Raw genomic sequence first — 18,748 nt, forward strand, 5'->3', positions numbered from 1 at the left:
CGCTACTACTAACACTGCCCATGACGCATATCTCAAATACCTCAAATCCCCAATTTGGACCGTAGTCCAATTCCAGGATGTTACTATCGCCTCCTTCAACAACTGTCCCTACAGCGACTGCCGTGAGAATAACTACTGTATGGAATCTGTCTGGTGTTCGCTGGCTGTTTGGCTGTTATAAATGGGAAAGAGATCAATGACGTTGGAAGAATATCCAACCTAACAAAACTCTGAGTCACAGGTTTCCTGAAAGTTGACAATAGTGTCTGAAATGCCTATCTCTGCTACTTTCTCCATGCTCTGGGTATGTGTAATATTCCCTATATTGTGCACAGTTAGCTGTCCTCCCTCTCCTACGAGCTATCACCTGTAACAATATACATAGAGTGGTATCATCCCCAGAAACTATCACCCCGACCTCAATTTATGAGCCCCCACAGATCTCCACCCAGTCACGTTCCATCCCACGTAACAGCCTTATGTAAACATTCTGTCTCAAACACAGACCTCATGTGTACCTCGCCTCCTGCTACAGATACATTTACACATATCATTCCATCTAACTCATATGGTCACTACTCTTAATGCACTTCACCCTTGATGCGACTAAGACTGGGGACAGAACCGTCCATCCGTTACATTGTATGCCCATGTGATGCTGGTCTCCACGCCCATCTCATTCATTTTCATCCTTGGGTGTTAATGCAAGACAGACTTTGAGCCTTGTATGCAATCAATTGTACCTTTTTTTAATCTAGTAATCTATCTATATGTATTGATGCGATTTAACAAAAATGTTGATGACATGGTAAAACAAAAAACATTCATGTTTGAACCAAGCTATCATCCAGTGAGTTCTCTAATAACCTCTCTCTCAGAGGACACTTAAAGACAAGATTTCTAGAGCCTCCCTAGGCCCAATACATTTGAGCAGTGCACCTACCTCTCACAGTTTGAGAGCAACTCTCTCTCGCTGTACCCGAATCATAACTAAAAAATTTGATAAATTATCCAACCCAAATTTAGAATGACAGTACTTTACTTTGAGTCTATCACTTGAATTCAAGCTTCTCAACCTGGCAGACATCATCACGGTTAGAATGTACATTTATAAACGGGACCTTTTATTGCCGACTCTTTTCATTACAACTCCCATCTGTCCCTGTTTTCCTGTCGCGAGTGGCATGGTAATGAAAGATCGGTATCTCAAAGCATTCTTAGTCTAAATTGTTCGCAGTGTGTAGACCTTCCTTCATGTCGTGATTCAAAAACAAACAACACTGCATGTTAAATAAAAAAGAAACACATTTGAATAACCAATTATTTTAGAATTACAACTCTTGAAAACTCCACAAGGAAATACTGGTACCCCAATAGAAATGGTAAAATAGAATAGAGACGGGTGTTTCTCATTCATTTTATAATTAAATCCCACCTGTTTCCATCATTTCTAGTGAGATGGATCAGGACTAACCAGAAAGTCAGGACAGAGGGAATTCGACACCATTTAATATTTCCTATCCCTTTTCTTTCCCTGTGCTTCAGAAACAATTTAAAAACCTTTCAAACATTTTCCATCATTCTGCATACCCAATTTAAAACCAAATTGAAAAGACCCCAAAAAATACATCCCTCAGTATCAACACCACTAACGCATATTCATAACCGGTAAGTTGTGCTGGTGGGTGTGGTAAACCGTAGGTCAAAAACACACACATGAACAACAGGCCTTACTTATCTGGGAACTCAGTTTTTGGCCTAATCCAGATACTTTTGTACTTAAAACTGCCGAATATAACTAACTGCTCTCCTCAAGACCACAGTCTCGGGGAACATTCCAACGAGAGATAATGAAACCCCCTCTTCTGGAAAAGAAAGTGTACATTTCGTTAGCATTCACTATGCTACATCTTAATCAGCAATCCAAAAGTATTAATTATAAACCAAACATGCTAATGGTAAACCCACTGTCCTTACTCCAATCATTAAGCGTTTGTTTTAATCCACCCCAACGTTTGTGTCCTTTTATTTAGCATGTACTACCCTTAGACACGGTGACTTTATCTCGCCACCGAGTCCAACCATTCGCTGGTCTCTTTCCCCATGATTCTCCATAACCACCGCACCACCATGTTCATGAACTAAAACAATGTAAAGTGCATTTTAGGTTTGGTAACCCCTATGCTAATTCCTCATGACCCCTCCACCCTTTCGTCCATTCTAGAAATCTATTTCAGAATAAGACAACATAAAATGTAAATCTCTTTCATAATAAAACAACATAAAATGTCTCATGAGATGAAAAACCCCCTAAGGTTTTCTGAGTTACCAGGAGTGTTTGGCCAGATAATTTTTTCCATTCCCCTGGCATTTTGCCTAGATTGTTTAACCCAAAATACTTTTTCCTGTGGCAAATTTTGCCAATTTCTCATTGTAAGGAATCTGTTATATTTGATCCCTAGCATCTATTAAAAAGTTGTGTTAAACGTATGTCTCGTATGTCTTCCTTCACATAGAAACTGTCATCTCTATGAACCACTATTGATCGTACCGAGGCCATACACCGCTATGTGAAAGTTTCCTGTCCCGCTACTTTCAGGAAGATTTGTTGCTGCTCTTCTTGAAAAAGAGGCAAACACTTGCATGGCAGCATTTCCTCCGAATGCAGCAGGCTCCATTCCCACTCTACACTCAGTCTTCCAAATACCCAACGGCCCCACACCTAAAACAGGGATCTCTCTCCCTACGCTTTGACGCTTTTTCGCTATGTTTCTTTGTCTTGCCTTGGCCATTGAAACCACCGTTAGCGACTTTCCCTGTGGCCATATTAACCCCTTGCACGTCTGCGAAGTGAGCGGAGTTATATTCCATTCTCAAAGCATCCTGCTCTATTTCATCCACTTCCCCCTCAATTGTCGTTTTGATCACAGGTTTCAACCCTGAAACGCACAAATTCTATCAATGTACTCCCGTTCCCAGTATTTCTGTAGCTGAGTAAATCTACTAATTCCGGGTTTATCGGTTTGTATTTTTTGTTGATAGAATGCTGACATCTAAACGCTGGAATATTGAGCTTTTGATTCTGGTTTTATGTCATTGTGGCAAGTCATAATTGCCTCCCTGAATTTTCTATCAGATTAGAATTTTCCGTTTCCAAAATTTTTCCCATATTCGATCCGAATTGGTAGAATGCTCGTGAATCGGGGCTGTCTGTTGCCATATCAATAGTTCTTATTCCCAAACCTCTCCAGACGATGTCCAGGGTGTTTTAGATCTCTTCACTCCCTTCTATGAACTGTTTTCCAAGGTAGCGCTACCCATTTCCCCAAAGAATAGTTATGGTATTTGTGCCTTTTAATTGGTCACGGCACCTAATACCTTGTATTAGAACCACTACTATAGAGTCTGCAAATGTATTACTGGAGTATACGGATGACCTAATGTCTTATTCCAGGGTTGCGCCTCAAATATCACTGTTGTTGATAACACACATGACCAACATTATTCCCACTTGTCTTCCTATTTCCACATAATCTGTCACAGTTCCCCCGCCCCAATAGGGCATAAACCAACCTCTCTCCTTGTTGCTACTGCTCATATTCTCTGAATCATTTTATCTTTCTCCTTTTCTAACCATGGATGAGGCTCTCCTCCAGACACTTATCCATCCCCTGGCACTATACTGCCTCACACTCTTTTCTTACAGTACTCACAGGAACCAACCCACTCGGGATTTACCCCCTAGGACTTACCCTCTGCCGGTACCAGCCTGCTCAGGCTTACCTTCCGGGACTTACCCTATAGTTTATAGTAGTCACAGGAACTAACCCACTCGGGATTTACCCCCTAGGACTTACCCTCTACAGGTACCACCCTTTTTGGGCTCACCTTCCTGGACTTACCAAAGCTACGACTGGTGGTAATACAATGGGACTACTGAATAAGCTCAGGCTTTCTAGGTCCGTATCCTATAATTGGTTCAGCCTACGACTCTCATCTCCCCAACATGTCAGAATGAGTGATAACAGGTGTAGGAACTGTGCCTACCTTGTTTCTGGTGCCGGCTCCTGTTTCACTGATTCAGAATCAGCACCAACTGTTCGCCGGACACTATGAAAGCTTAAACCAAGTTTATTCTTCCCAAAGGATAGAACAGCTAAACAGACAAGGACATAGTTAAAAATAGTGGTGGTATATGTACCCCACTTTAGGTGGAGTCTCCTCCTTCTCACTAAACATAGTATCTTTATTGCTTGGCAGGAAACGAAGTGATACTGGCAATACACGTTTCCTTCTCTCTTAACGTGACCTGACCTGACCTCGACCCCTTTCATTACTAATCCATGACTCTCTCCCCTCATCAGTGCCTGCCACATATGATTGTTTTCCCTACACTCAGTACATTCCAAGCTTAATTGCACCAACCATATACCTTCTTCCTACAGATAACCTTTAACTTCTGGTGTAGACCCTCTAAACCATAGCACTCAATATTTCAATAGAATACCTGATAATTAACCCTATTTCAAGTTTGAGTTAGAATTCAGAATTCATCAATGGCTTATTGATGGCTGATAGGATCTCTTATTTAATATATAATATTACACTAAATAGCAATCAGTGTTACAACATGTGTGGTGGCTTTGCCACAGTCTTTCTTCATGTTCCCCGAATTGACCTTTCTCATTGTTAATATTTAATAGAATCTCATAGCTGAGTGAACATGACTGTAATATTTATGTCTCCCCTTGGGAGGTGTTTGCACAGACAGCTGTATTAGAACTAGTAGCTCATTAGTACTGTACTGTATATCCAAGCTATTAGGATCTTTAATTGTGGGTGAGGGTTAGTGTTGGTGAGGGTGTCCCATGTCCATCCATCGTTGCCCTCTGCCTCGGGGTCACATTTCCTCCAGGGCATTCCAGAGGAGAGGCTGCTGGTCTCCAGGGAAACGCTGGGCTCCCCTGACAGGCCTGGCCTCCAGCTCTGACTGGGGCACAATGGCGGTACACACACACACAGCAGCTTTCACCACCCACAACATCACCATCCACCATCCTCATCACTTTTTCTCCTTCTGTTTCTCTCACTCATCTCTTTCCTTTTCCCTCATGCTCTTTTTTTCTCTCTCCAGTTCTCATTCCATCTTTCGCTAGCTCTCGGTCTCTCATTCCTATTCTCACCTCTCTGTTTTTCTCTCACCGTCTTTCGGAATCTCTCATTCCCAGGATTCCCTCTCTCCTCCTTTCTCCTGCTTGGCTGCCTCGTCCCTCTCTCTCACCATCTCGCCCTCCTCATCTGACTTGCCATTGGCTCGTTGTCATGCCACATGACATTCTGCAAGCCAAGAAGCTGTCAGGTTGTTGTTCGAATCTGAACAATGTACCGGGTCTTGGAGGATCCTATATTAGATAACTCTATCCAACCGTTCTTTGGTGAATGCAATACAATCACTGATGTCATTATTGTCATATCTGTGTCGAAGTGATAGTAATTGATGACTGTGGGAAAAATCTGGCTGTGAGTTCTCATTGTCATATAGCCTAACCCATGTTTTCACGTGTAAGAAAGAATAGCAAATTCCAGATTTCATCATCTGTCAAAATACATGACTCACTTTGGCTTTATGGGAGACTAATGCAATGGAGGGAACAGTTTCATGGTAAAGATTCTGGATTCCTCTGCATTATGTTTTTACAATGGGTGTGTGACTGTGTGTAAGAGTGAGTGTTTGGGAAGAACATGGGCCAAATCCTGTCTGGGTGTTTACTCTTGGAACTATGCGAAGGGCTGCTCACCTCCACTTTTAAAGTCCAACTGACCATAAATTGAAGGGATAATTTCAAGTGATGACAGGTTGTACAATGAATGCCTTGGCTTGAAAACATACCAGTAATTTTTAACCCGTACGCGAGCCTCCTGGTCTCGCTTCATGGCTCATGCTCTATTATGGTCATGGTGAAGGTAAGAGTGGCCCTGGATGACAGAGCATTGGTCTTTACTGTATCTAGGTCAGACGCTTTCAATGGTTCACCGCTAACTAAATGACAGGGAAGGATAACCATGGATCTGATAGTCAACAGCTCAACAGCTGGAAAACCTTGAGAAGAAGATCAGTGATGAGATGAATTTGCATCTCATGTACTGTAAAGCAGCATATGGAAAGCAGGGATAGGGGGAGATAAAGGGGTACGGCAAGAAGAGACGTAAGGAGAGAGCTAGTGTGACCTTATACTGCCAGAGAAGACAAACACCAAGGCAGGGAATCAGGGCAGGCGTTACGGATGGTCCTTAGGGGGCCTGGCCCGCCCTACCACACCTCCTTGCCTGTCCAAATAAAATATTAAAATACTGATAATTTATTGGACCGAGACGCACGCCGACAGAAAGACTCATCAATCCCTGATAAATCAGCAGAGCGGGCTAAACAGCGCCCCCGTGTGGCATTATGTGTATCTGACGTTGTCTGGACAAAAATAGTATGGCATGTCATGCTCTTTTTGTCCAGGCAGCAACAGCTACATGATATAGTAAGAGAGGGGTGCTGTTTAGCACACTCGGCTGCTTTCTCCGGTGAGATAGTTTCTTCTCCTGACAGTAGAGCCAACTCCGAGCCTTCTCCCGATATTTGAAGGTGCCATGCCCAGTTGATAAGCACCCTGATAATTGCCTCGAATCTGAACCTAAAACTAAACCCAAACTAATTTAACAGACATAACAACATGAAATTAATGAAGTAATATGTGATGGGGGAGAAAGGCGGAGAATGGGTGAGTTGATGAGTGAGGGGAAGCGAAAGATGCATAACTATGTAATCACCAATTTATGAATGAAGAACAGGACGGGCCTTTATTGTTTTGATCTATTCTAAATTATAATCTCAAAACGGTATGTACGCTAAATCAGGACACCGAATCCAAGCATTTACAAATGGCAAGAAGACCAAGATGAATGGACGCACATCTGAATGAAAAAGACTCAGATGGTGGGGAAGAAATGAGTCACAACATCTCTGATGATTATTCTTCCGATTCAGAGCCTCAGCCTGAACCAACACCTCCGAGGCCTAAGCGCAAAAAAAAAAAGACAGAACGGTGTGCACTGATCAGGTGCCTGCGCCACCACCAAATGAAACGGTGAAACAGGAGGGAGGAGGGACGGTCCTGTTTGGATTGAACAAGCCGATGACAATGCTACGGGCCGCTTATTTGCACAAAATGTCATCGTTGAGAGACCAGGCCCTACATCTCAAGAAAAGCAAAACATTAGCAACGCATTCACTAGCTTTCCTTGTTTATGTGACACGGACATGCTCCAATAAGCTGACAATTGACTATTTTTGACTGCTGTCATATCGAGACTTATATGAATTATAATGCCATTATTGCTTTTGTGCTGATTTTCACTTTATCAAGCACACTTGGTGCTTATTTTTAAGCAATACGGCACAAGGGGGTGTGGTACATGGCCAATATACCACGGCTAAGGGCTGTTCTTAAGCGCGACGCAACGCAGTGCCTGCATACAGCCCTTAGCCGTGGTATATTGGCCATATACCACAAACCCCTGAGGTGCCTTATTGCTATTATAAACTGGTTACCAATGTAATTACAGCAGTAAAAATAAACGTTTTGTCATACTACAGTCTGATATACCACGGCTGTCATCCAATCAGCCTTCAGGGCTCAAACCACCCAGTTTATAATGTTGTTTAGGCTAATGATGTTTTCATTATTTGACTGAGCATCTTGTGCGTCTAAGTGGTTGGGGTATTTTTTTGTATTTTGTTCTAAAATGAAGCTGTTACCACATTCCAACACATGCTTTCTGTTTCATAGTTGTAACAAATGCACTCCACAGATCAAATTATTAGTATTGAACACTTTAATCGAGGTGTTTTTAGTGTTTAAATAGCAGGGGTCTCCAACAGGTCGATCTCAAGCTACCAGTAGCTCACAGCCCAGCTATGAGTAGCTCGCCAAATCATTCTGAAAAAAAGCCATTTATGATCATTTCAGCACCGTTTTGGTTGGGACAGCGCCATAACGCTGATTAATTCATGCCTTTCAATACAATCAATAATTGTAGTATTATCATTTATAAGTCCAAACCCTATCGGGTTTGGGCTGGGAATGAGAACTCTATCACAAGCTGTCAAGTAATCAGACACCGTAAGCTCCCGGCTACTATCCAATCAAATCCATTTTGACATTATCCCTAGTTAGTTCAAATTGGCTTAAAAAAAACTAAACGTAACACAATATCTGTCAATTAATTTCCAGCAAAATTGCCCTTGTATTTCTGTGTGGTGTGGATGGTGTGTGTGTGTGTTTGTCTATCATTCATTTTTCCAGCGGTAATGATGCAAAGTAAGCTTACCTGGCAGAATTATATAATGATTATTTGTATCAAATCCGATGGGATTTTGTTTTTCAAACTCTGTCTTGACATATACAGAACTGCACAATTAAAGAGACATTACTCCAAAAAAATCGAAATGTGTTCATTTTTTCCCCCGCCCTAAAAAAATGTCTTCTGGTGTGATTTAAGCATTGACATGGACTCAGAACGTCTAATTTCATTGTTTCTCTATGAAATCATTTGAACTGTTTAGAGTGAAAACTGAAAAAAAAATTACAAACCAGGAAAAATAAAGCTGAGAAAATGAAATATCGGGAAAATACAAAGTGCCTATTTGAAAGCTACAAAAAAAAAAATGGAGGACCTTTGAACATGTTTCATAATTTAAAAGTAACTCTCATGTTAGAAAAGTTTGTAGACCCCTGCCTTACAGTAACATAAACTAACAAAACAAATTGTATTCTTACGTTACCTAAAACAAGCGAGACCATATATAAAATGTATTAATTACACTGTTAGAATGTTGCAGTCATAATGACTGCTCATTGGCTTGAAGGGGGGTCTATTGAGGGGTTATTTTTTATTTATAAAAAAAAATTGCAGTGTGCGCGCACAGGTGGCCCCGTGGAAAAAAAACTCATTAGTTGGAAGGGCCCCATTCTGTCACAGAAAAGACACCAATAATCTTTTGGGTGATTACCAGAAAAAGTGCAATCCCAAAGAGAAGAGAGAGTGAGTTGAGTTGAGAGGCAGTTACTCTAAATCCCTAACAGCCTGTGTCCTACTGATCAGGAGCCTCCAGCATGTAGAGCACACACACACACACACACACACACACACACACACACACACACACACACACACGCACACACACACACACACACACACACACACACACACACACACACACACACACACACACACACACACACACACACACACACGCACACACACGCACACACACGCACACACACGCACACACACGCACGCACACACACACACACACACACACACACACACAGACCAACAGCTAGCATGTAGCCCTTGACAGATTGATAACCGGCCCACGCCTGCTCGGGGTGAGAGTTCACCGGCTGGACCCACAGAGTGTTGGCAAAGACACAGGCTCACAGGCTATAAACGTAGAGCTCTTTAACGCCCAAAAGTGTGCACGAGAGGTAGTATATCTGAAATGTCCAGATTTATGTGAATGTCCACCCCCTTCCTCTTCTCCAAACACACACATACCCAATCCCTCGCTTTTTAAAGCGACACCGTCACCGCCGGTTTCTGCCTCGTGTTTCTGTTTGTTCCTTGTGTTTTTGTGGTTGTTTGTGTTTGTTTGGTTGGTTATCAGGGCTGTCTAAAAATGTAATCAGGTTTCCTGCCTATGGTGTTTGATGATGCCAGTGAAGCCTGGCCTGTAAGGATGTCACGGTTAGGAACAGGAAATGGGTTTTCAGACAGACAGACTCAGATGACAAAAAAAAGGACATCACTGTTACTGTTTGTGTACTGGGACATTGTTCCATTGAGTCATATCTCTTTTAATATCCTGTTGATTTGAGATTCGCCTCTCTCTCTTTACTCTTTCTCTTCTCTTGCTGTTTCTTCAGGAGGTGCCTAACCGCCTAATAGGTGGGGGATATGATGTTATGACTGATTATGAGGCTCAGCTGGTTTTTAGTCTGGGAAAGTTTGTATGGTACTACACAAGGACCATAATGTTGTAATCATGGAAACAAATAATATTTGTCAATGGTCTCAAGCTATTTTGGAAAACTTGATGTTTCAGCCTTCCTTAATCAAATAAACAGATTATTCCGAGGTTGTTTTGACTGCATACTGTTGTTATGACTACATACTTGTCTCTGTTGGCGAAGAAACAGAAGTGTCGTGGTAGAGTATACACAGGTGGCCACTACAATAGATACCTTTGTAATTATCCAGGACTCAGGTGATACTGGAGAAGCTATTTTCTAGTCGTCTCCGACACAGGTCATTTCACGACTGTAGACAATCTTTCCCTGTCTAGAAGCTCCCCTAGGCTACTGTGTGAAAAAAAGATTTATGAGCTCTGAAAGTTGTGATCGCATTTCATCTCGTCTTATTAGTCTCTTTCCCATTTCTTTCCCCACAGGGCCAAGTATTTCCGAGGGAAGAAGTTGAACGGGGAGTGCGACATCCGGGTGGAGCAGGTTGGTGGCGTTAGGACTGTTGGAGCTGCAGGGGAATGTGGCTGGGGATGGCTCAGACGAGGGATTGGGTTTTGTTAGCTCAGCTGATGCCACTCTTGGGTGACTGACTTGACCCACATCTTTCACAATTTCGTAACCCCATCATCCACTAGGAATCTAAGCTGTTATATTCAAGCACCATTAGGATAGCATGTTAGAGCTTTAGCAGCTGGGTAGCAGCAGGTATTATGTACCTATTAGACACTAAGTGCATGGCTTTTTTTACTCCCATGCCTCAGTTAGCCTGTTATCATGCTAGCATGCTCTGTGTTTGTGTACAGTATGTGCTTGGCTGCCTGATGGAATGTACTTATTTTTATGTACTCGTCTTCTCAGCATTGGATTATATGCAGGGAGAATTGAAATGTTTTCTGGACTCGTGTCAGAAGCAGTCCCTTACAGTTCTGAGTTGATGCTTTTCTATTTGAATCAGAAGCTAGCAATGGCAGTAGTTCGATTCATTATTTCTGACTCTCCCATCAGGTAGCTCTTTTACAAATGGTTTGTCACACCAACTTTCCCCTGAAGTAACCTGTTCTTAACCTTGTAGCACAAACACGGCAGTTTTAATGGGCATTTATCTTCTTTTTTTTTTATATGAAAAGATGCCGTCAGTGCCAATGTATATGCAAAAATACGCAACCGTCTAGACATACAGTATTTTTGGTGGGTAGATAACATCTAATTTCCCTCCTAAAAGCTTGGCCATACATCTGCAAGCGATTGGGCAGACTGGAGTCGTTGTCTTTGAAATTAAGTGGTGGGATTTATTTGGAGAGGGAAAAAGCAAACCACAAAAGACCAGACCAGGGACTTTATAGGCTGTCTGTTTGCTCAACACTCTACTGTTGTGGTTAGATCTGATTCTCAGTAATATTGAGACCGTAGCTGGGCTAGTGGGGCTTGGAGTTGTAAGTTAAAATCATGCATTTTTTAAGAATTGAGAAATATGGGGGCTCTGCGTTTTTGTAGCAGTTCTCGGCGTTGCTGAGAGTAAGCCCAAATAAAAACGTGGCGGCTCTTAATTAGGACCCTTAAATCAAGAGCGAAAGGACCGCTATGGGGGTCGCACCCTCAATCCCCCTAAACCCCATCTAACCCCACTTTTATTTTTGCCAGACCCTCCACTGTTTCTCAGAAGTCCTCCTCCGCTCCTTGCAGGGTAACGAGTCAGATGCTAATTGCTCTCCGCCGCCAGCCTTCCCACCCTACACAGCCCAGCCGGGACCGCTCGCCGGGTGTTAGTACATCTAACATAAAACTCAAGGATGAAGGAAACCCGATCCCTGTGTGAAAAGTTGGATCAATGGGATGATGGCCCCCTTTTTTTTGTTGAAAACTACAATAAAATCACAGCCCCCTTGCTCTCTCTCTTTTCCTCTCTTTCCTACCTCCTCAGCTCTGCAGTGTTGTTGTCTTCCCTCACCCTGCTCTGAACTCAACTGGTGCCCACGTGCCCAAAGCCAACCTAGCTAGCTCTCCTGCTCTGCGCCCAGCTGCTGCCATATAAGGTGCCAGTCTGAGGCACAGGCAGTGTACAGGCCACCCATAGCAGCTTCTGATAGCTGAGAGAGAGAGAAAGGCAGATAGACAGCCAGAAAGACAGAGAGAATGTGAGAGAGAAAGAGAGACCTATTGAGGTCTGGTACACTACATGAGCAAAAGTAAGTGAACACCTGCTCATCAAACATCTCATTCTAAACTCATGGGCATTAATATGGAGTTGGTGCACCCTTTGCTGCAATAACAGCCTCCACTCTTCTGCGAAGGCTTTCCACCAGATGTTGGAGCATTGCTGAGGGGACTTGCTTCCATTCAGCCACAAGAGCATTAGTGAGGTCGGGCACTGATGTTGGGAGATTAGGCCTAACTCGCATTCTGCATTCTAATTGATACCAAAGGTGTTCAATGGAGTTGAGGTCAGGGCTTTGTGCAGGCCAGTCAAGTTCTTCCACACTGATCTTGACTAACCATTTCTGTATGGACCTCTCTTTGTGCACTGGGGCATTGTCATGCTGTAACAGGAACGGACCTTCCCTGAACTGTTGCCACAAAGTTCGAAGCGCAGAATCGTCTAGAATGTCATTGTGTGCTGTAGCGTTAAGATTTCCTTTCACTGGAACTAAGGGGCCAACCCGAACCATGAAAAACAGCCCCAGAACATTATTACTCCTCCACCAAACTTTACAGTTGGCTCTATGCATTGGGGCAGGTAGCGTTCTCTTGGCATGCGCAAAACATAGATTAGTCCCGTCGGACTGCTAGGTGGTGTAGCGTAATTCATCACTCCAGAGAACACGTTTCCACTATTCCAGACTCCAAATGGCGGCGAGCTCTACACCACTCCAGCAGACCCTTGGCATTACACATGGTGATCTTAGGCTTGTGTGCGGCTGCTCAGCAATGGAAACCCATTTCATGAAGCTCCCGACGAACAGTTATTATGTGGATGTTGCTTCCAGAGACCGTTTGGAACTCGGTAGTGAGTTTTGAAACCAAAGACTTTTATGCACTTCAGCACTCGTGTTCCCGTTCTGTGAGCTTGTGTGGTCTACCACATCGCAGCTGAGCCGTTGTTGCTCCTAGATGTTTCCACTTCACAGTAACAGAACTCACAGTTGTTCGGGAACAGCTCTAGCAGGGCTGAAATTTGACAAACTGATTTGTGCCACGATGAAAGTCAGTGAGATCTTCAGTAAGGCCATTCTACTGCCAATATTTGTTTATGGAGAGTACATGGCTGTGAGATCGATTTGTTACCTGTCCGCAATGGATGTGGCTGAAATAGCCTATTTCACTAATTTGAAACGGTGTGCACATACATTTGCATATATAGTGTATCTCTTGATATGCCCCTCTGCCCAACCCCATTGAAATATTTCAGGTGTGAGCATGTTGTCACAAAACACTCTCCTCCACACCGACGAGGCCCTGTTTTTGAAGGTTAACTTTCCCGGCGCCTCGACATGTATAAAACACTGAAACACAGAGGACAAAACGTCTTCAGAACACTCTCCATTGCGCCGTGCAGATGACAAACAGATTACAAGCAAAACTTTTTTTTACATTCAGCTCATAGCTAAGGCTCTATATCGGTGTCACCTTGTCTCTGAATAGCATAGTTTCAGAGGGAACGTCATGCGTCGTTTTATATACTCTTCACACTCATGTTTCACTGGGTTGCATGAATAGAACGGAGAGCAGTGCATCAATTGAACGTTAGGTCCCACCTAACATTAATCAGTTGATTCTTTGTGCTCCATACATTTGCACGAGTTCCATAATAATGAGCGTTATCGTCTAGCGTGGAGCTAGCATTCGGCATGCTTGTCCAGTGACAGCTTCAGCAAAGTTTGAACGTTCTGCTGTGTGGTGCACATCTGCAAGTAGGCGTATACGATACATGAAGAGAGTGTGAACAAATCCCATCACTGTCATAGTTTTCCAAGCTGCAAGATCAAGTTTAACAAGTAAAATAAGATGCTGTGTCTGATTAGCTAGACCTTCTTGAGTGCCAGATGTTGCCCTAGGTACCACAGGTATCCTGCCTCATGCCAGGCACGTCCAACTGAACTCGTTCCCAGGGTTTTTCTTTGGCACCGATCAACCTTGGCTTGGCCTTGAGCTGCTGCCCAGATCCTCATTGACTTACCCTGTGGGAGTCTTATCAATCTCTCAATAAGTGCTCCAAGATACCCTGCGCCATTGACTGTGCCCACTCTTATCTCTACACACTTGTGCCAGGAGATCCTGTGTGTGTTCAGATTGTTGATGTGACTCTAAAGGTGCATACACGGGGCTTCTGGGTTTTTTCCACTATCTCCCACAATGCCTTTTGTGTCTCTTTTGAAGTCTCTTGGATGTGTGCTCCCTTTCTGTGCTCGTGGGCTAAGCAGTGCCAAGCGGAGGATCTCGGTCATGACATCCAGTTTCTTTCCCCTGTGAGTAATGTTTTTTTCCAAGGCTGCTTGCTCGTTTCATCTGCGTCAATGTGATATTAACATCACAGGCATGATTCAAATGCAATAATAGCCATCCACTGGGTACATATTGGTACTCGACAACCCTTGTTCATGAGTAGAGGAAGATAAGTACTCAATTTTGCGCAATTGGACAAATTATGTGATTTAGAATGAGTTCTAGTCGGGTCAGAAGGGGCAACATCTGCTCACCAGGCCTATGACCTCAGTGAGAACAGAATGCCTGCTCTTCTCCGCTCTGCTCCCCTCCACCTTGTTCTTCCACGCTCCTCTCTTCTGCAGTAATGGAGATTCACAGCCAATTGGGTCTGTGTAATCCGTACCCTTAGTAATCGCCTCACGTCTCCACCCTCAGAGGTTCAGGGCATCTGTGTTGACGTTGTTACAAGATTGATGTTCAGTTGGAAATCTTTTACGAGGGATCAGCACTGGCAAACTGTACAAAGACTCCTGTCTCCACCCTCAGAGGTGGAGTGGTCTCCACCCTCACGTCTCCACCCTCAGAGGTTCAGGGCATCTGTGTTGACGTTGTTACAAGATTGATGTTCAGTTGGAAATCTTTTACGAGGGATCAGCACTGGCAAACTGTACAAAGACTCCTGTTGCCCTTTCTTGACCAACTCGGACAAGTGCAGCTGTGCCCTATATAGATGATAATAAGGTTTCTATTATGGAAAGGTTGCTGCTCTCCTCAGACTCCACTGCCTTACAATGCAGCACACATTTGTTTGTTCAGATAAATGAGGTGAAGTGTATCGAGTCCAAGTAAATAGTCATTTCTGCTGTTGAAAAACAGCTATGTTTGGACCCAAAGGAAACCACAAGATAGGAGCCTTCATTTGCCTACCCCCACATCTACGTTCATCACCAGGAGCTATTTTAGGTTTCCCACTCCGGCTGTTGCTTTTGTATATATCGAGAGGGATCTGGTCAGGGGGACTGTTTCTTTTACAGGAGATATAATGGGCCATGTAATGATTGGGGGTGGTAGGGGGGAGGAGCAGGAGGTTTAGTCTAAATGGGTCTCGCACATGAAGCAGAGAATCCTTTCTGTGATAGAGCTTGCCACAGTTCTAGGAGTTAAGCTATTGTCATTGTTTATCCGTACCCTGTGTCCTAAGAGCGTGACACCTCATGAATTGTTGTATCACAGTTGCATATGTCAATATCGATCACAGGCTTTTTGCCGACAGAAGCCGGCATAGTGTAGTAAAGTCACTTATTATCACATTCTGAATGTTGGGATAATGCTTTAGATTTGCATGTGGTTTGACTCCAGGCCACCAAAGTTCTCGTTTACACGTTTGTCACCTGACCATAGCGAAAGGCACCTTGTGCACATGAACCTCAATGACACAAATTAGCAGAATTGTAAAAATACTCTCAAAGATTTCAGATGAGCTTTGTGTTGTTAGCAAGGAGAGAGGGGGAGGAGAGGGAAGGGGAGGGGGGACCATATTTGGAGTCTATTGCTGTTTTTACTGTGCTGTCCACTTGTCCTGGGGCCCTGTCTGTGTCTCTCTGTGTGTGTGTGTGTGTGTGTGTGTGTGTGTGTGTGTGTGTGTGTGTGTGTGTGTGTGTGTGTGTGTGTGTGTGTGTGTGTGTGTGTGTGTGTGTGCGTGTGTGAGTGTGTGTGTGTGTGTGTGTGTGTGTGTGTGTGTGTGTGTGTGTGTGTGTGTGTGTGTGTGTGTGTGTGTGTGTGTGTGTGTGTGTGTGTGTGTGTGTGTGTGTGTGGTACAGTTGGGCAGAGTGCTCTCAGAATACTGATTTATACCCTCCGCCGCCTGTTCAGAGGGCCTAATACAGACTTTAAAATACTCACAAACACTCTCATACAAACACTCAGTTCCAAGATGGCGCCAAAGAGGACGGCTGACCTTTTGTTGTCGCTTAACCAACCGTGCTATTTTGTTTTCTTTTTTCTCATTGTTTGTAACTTATTTTGTACATAATGTTGCTGCTACCGTCTCGTATGACCGAAAATAGCTTTTTCTTTAATGAGTCAGACAAGAGGGATTTACTCCAGACACCAGAACAGGCCCTCATCCCCGTCATTTGCAGGAGAAGAGACTGAGGATTCGTGGGAGGAGATAGAGGTGCCTTGTCAGGATCCGCCGACAAGTAGCTAATCTGCCATTGGTCCTATTGGCCAAAGTACAATCGCTGGATAATAAATTGGACTCACTAAAAGCATGTATATCCGACCAACGGGACATTAAAAACTGTATCTCATGTTTCACGGAGTCGTAGCTGAACAACGACATGAATAACATACAGCTGCCAGGTTATACACTGTATCGGCAGGATAGAACTGCAGCCTCTTGTAAGAAAAGGGGTGGTGGTCTATGTGTATTTGTAAACAACAGCTGGTGCACAATATCTAAGGAAGTCTCTAGGTTTTGCTCGCCTGAGGTAGAGTATCTTATGATAATCTGTAGACCACACTATCTACCTAGAGAGTTTACATCTGTATTTTTCATAGCTGTCTACATACCACCACAGACCGATGCTGGCACTAAGACCACACTCAATGAGTTGTATACCGCCAGAAGCTAACAGGAAAATGTTCATCCAGAGGCGGCACCCCTAGTGGCCTGGGACTTTACTGCAGGGAAACTAAAATCCGTTTTACCTCATTTCTACCAGCATGTTAAATGTGTAGCTATTCCCTTCGCAAGGCAATCAAACAAACAAAGCTTCAGTATAGAGACAAAGCAGAGTCGCAATTCAACGGCTCAAACATGAGACGTATGTGGCAGTGTCTACAGTCAATCACGGATTACGAAAAGAAACCAGCTCCGTCGAGGACATCAACGTCTTGCGCGCCAGACAAATTAAACAACTTCTTTGCTCGCTTTGAGGACAATACAGTGCCACTGACACGGCCCGATACCAAAGCCTGTGGGCTCTCCTTCTCCGTGGCCAACGTGAGTAAAACATTTAAACGTGTTAACCCTCGGAAGGCTGCCGGGACCAGACGGCATCCCTAGCCATGTCCTCAGAGCATGAGCAGACCAGCTGGCTGATGTGTTTACGGACATATTCAATCAATCCCTATCCCAGTCTGCTGTGCCCACATGCTTCAAGATGGCCACCATTGTTCCTGTCTCCAAGAAAGCAGAAGTAACTGAACTAAATGATTATCGCCCTGTCATCATGAAGTGCTTTGAGAGACTAGTCAAGGATCATATCACCTCCACACTACCTGATACCCTAGACCCACTCCAATTTGCTTACTGCCCCAATAGGTCCACAGACGACGCAATCGCCATCACACTGCACTCTGCCCTATCCCATGGGGACAAGTGGAATACCTATGTAAGAATGCTGTTCATTGACTATAGCTCAGTATTTAACTCCATAGTACCCTCCAAACACGTCATTAAGCTCAAGACACTAGGTCTCGACCCCGCCCTGTACAACTGGGTCCTGGACTTCCTGACGGGCCGTCCCCAGGTGGTGAAGGTAGGAAACAACATCTCCACCCCGCTGATCCTCAACACTGGGGCCCCACAAGGGTGCGTTCTCAGCCCTCTCCTGTACTCCCTGTTCACCCTTGACTGCTTGGCCATGCACGCCTCCAACCCAATCATCAAGTTGCAGGTGACACTACAGTGGAAGGACGGCCTACAGGGAGGAGGTGAGGGCCCTCAGAGTGTGGTGTCAGGAAAATAACCTCTCACTCAATGTCAACAAAACAAAGGAGATGATTGTGGACTCCAGGAAACGGCAGAATGAGCATCCCCCCATCCACATCGATGGGACAGTAGTGGAGAAGGTGGAAAGTTGTAAGTTCCTCGGCGTACACATCACGGACAAACTGAAATGGTCCACCCACAAAGACAACGTGGTGAAGAAGGCACAACAGTGCCACTTCAACCTCCAGGAGGCTGAAGAAATGTGGCTTGTCACGTAAAACACTCACAAACTTTTGCAGATGCACAATCGAGAGCATCCTGTCGGGCTGTATCACCGCCTGGTACGGCAACTGCTCCACCACTGGGTGCAAACGACCTGCCCTTCAGGACACCTACACTACCAGATATCACAGGAAGGCCAAAAAGATCATCAAGGACAACAACCACTCGAGCCACTGCCTGTTCACCCCGCTATCATCCAGAAGGCGAGGTCAGTACTGGTGCATCAAAGCTGGGACCGAGAGACTGAAAA

The 18,748-nt window shown here is 44.2% G+C and overlaps 1 protein-coding gene across 1 annotated transcript in view; it reads left to right on the forward strand.

The window, feature by feature from the left end:
* The window catches only part of LOC110490220 (synapsin-3), a 130,754-nt gene that overhangs the window by 17,212 nt on the left and 94,794 nt on the right, over positions 1-18,748 (forward strand). Inside the window, exon 3 of the mRNA XM_021563489.2 lies at positions 10,502-10,559. Within this exon, the coding sequence (XP_021419164.2) occupies positions 10,502-10,559 (58 nt within the window). The remainder of the gene's footprint in view (positions 1-10,501; positions 10,560-18,748) is intronic.

Source organism: Oncorhynchus mykiss, chromosome 15 (assembly GCF_013265735.2).
Source record: "Oncorhynchus mykiss isolate Arlee chromosome 15, USDA_OmykA_1.1, whole genome shotgun sequence".
Lineage (NCBI taxonomy): Eukaryota > Metazoa > Chordata > Actinopteri > Salmoniformes > Salmonidae > Oncorhynchus > Oncorhynchus mykiss.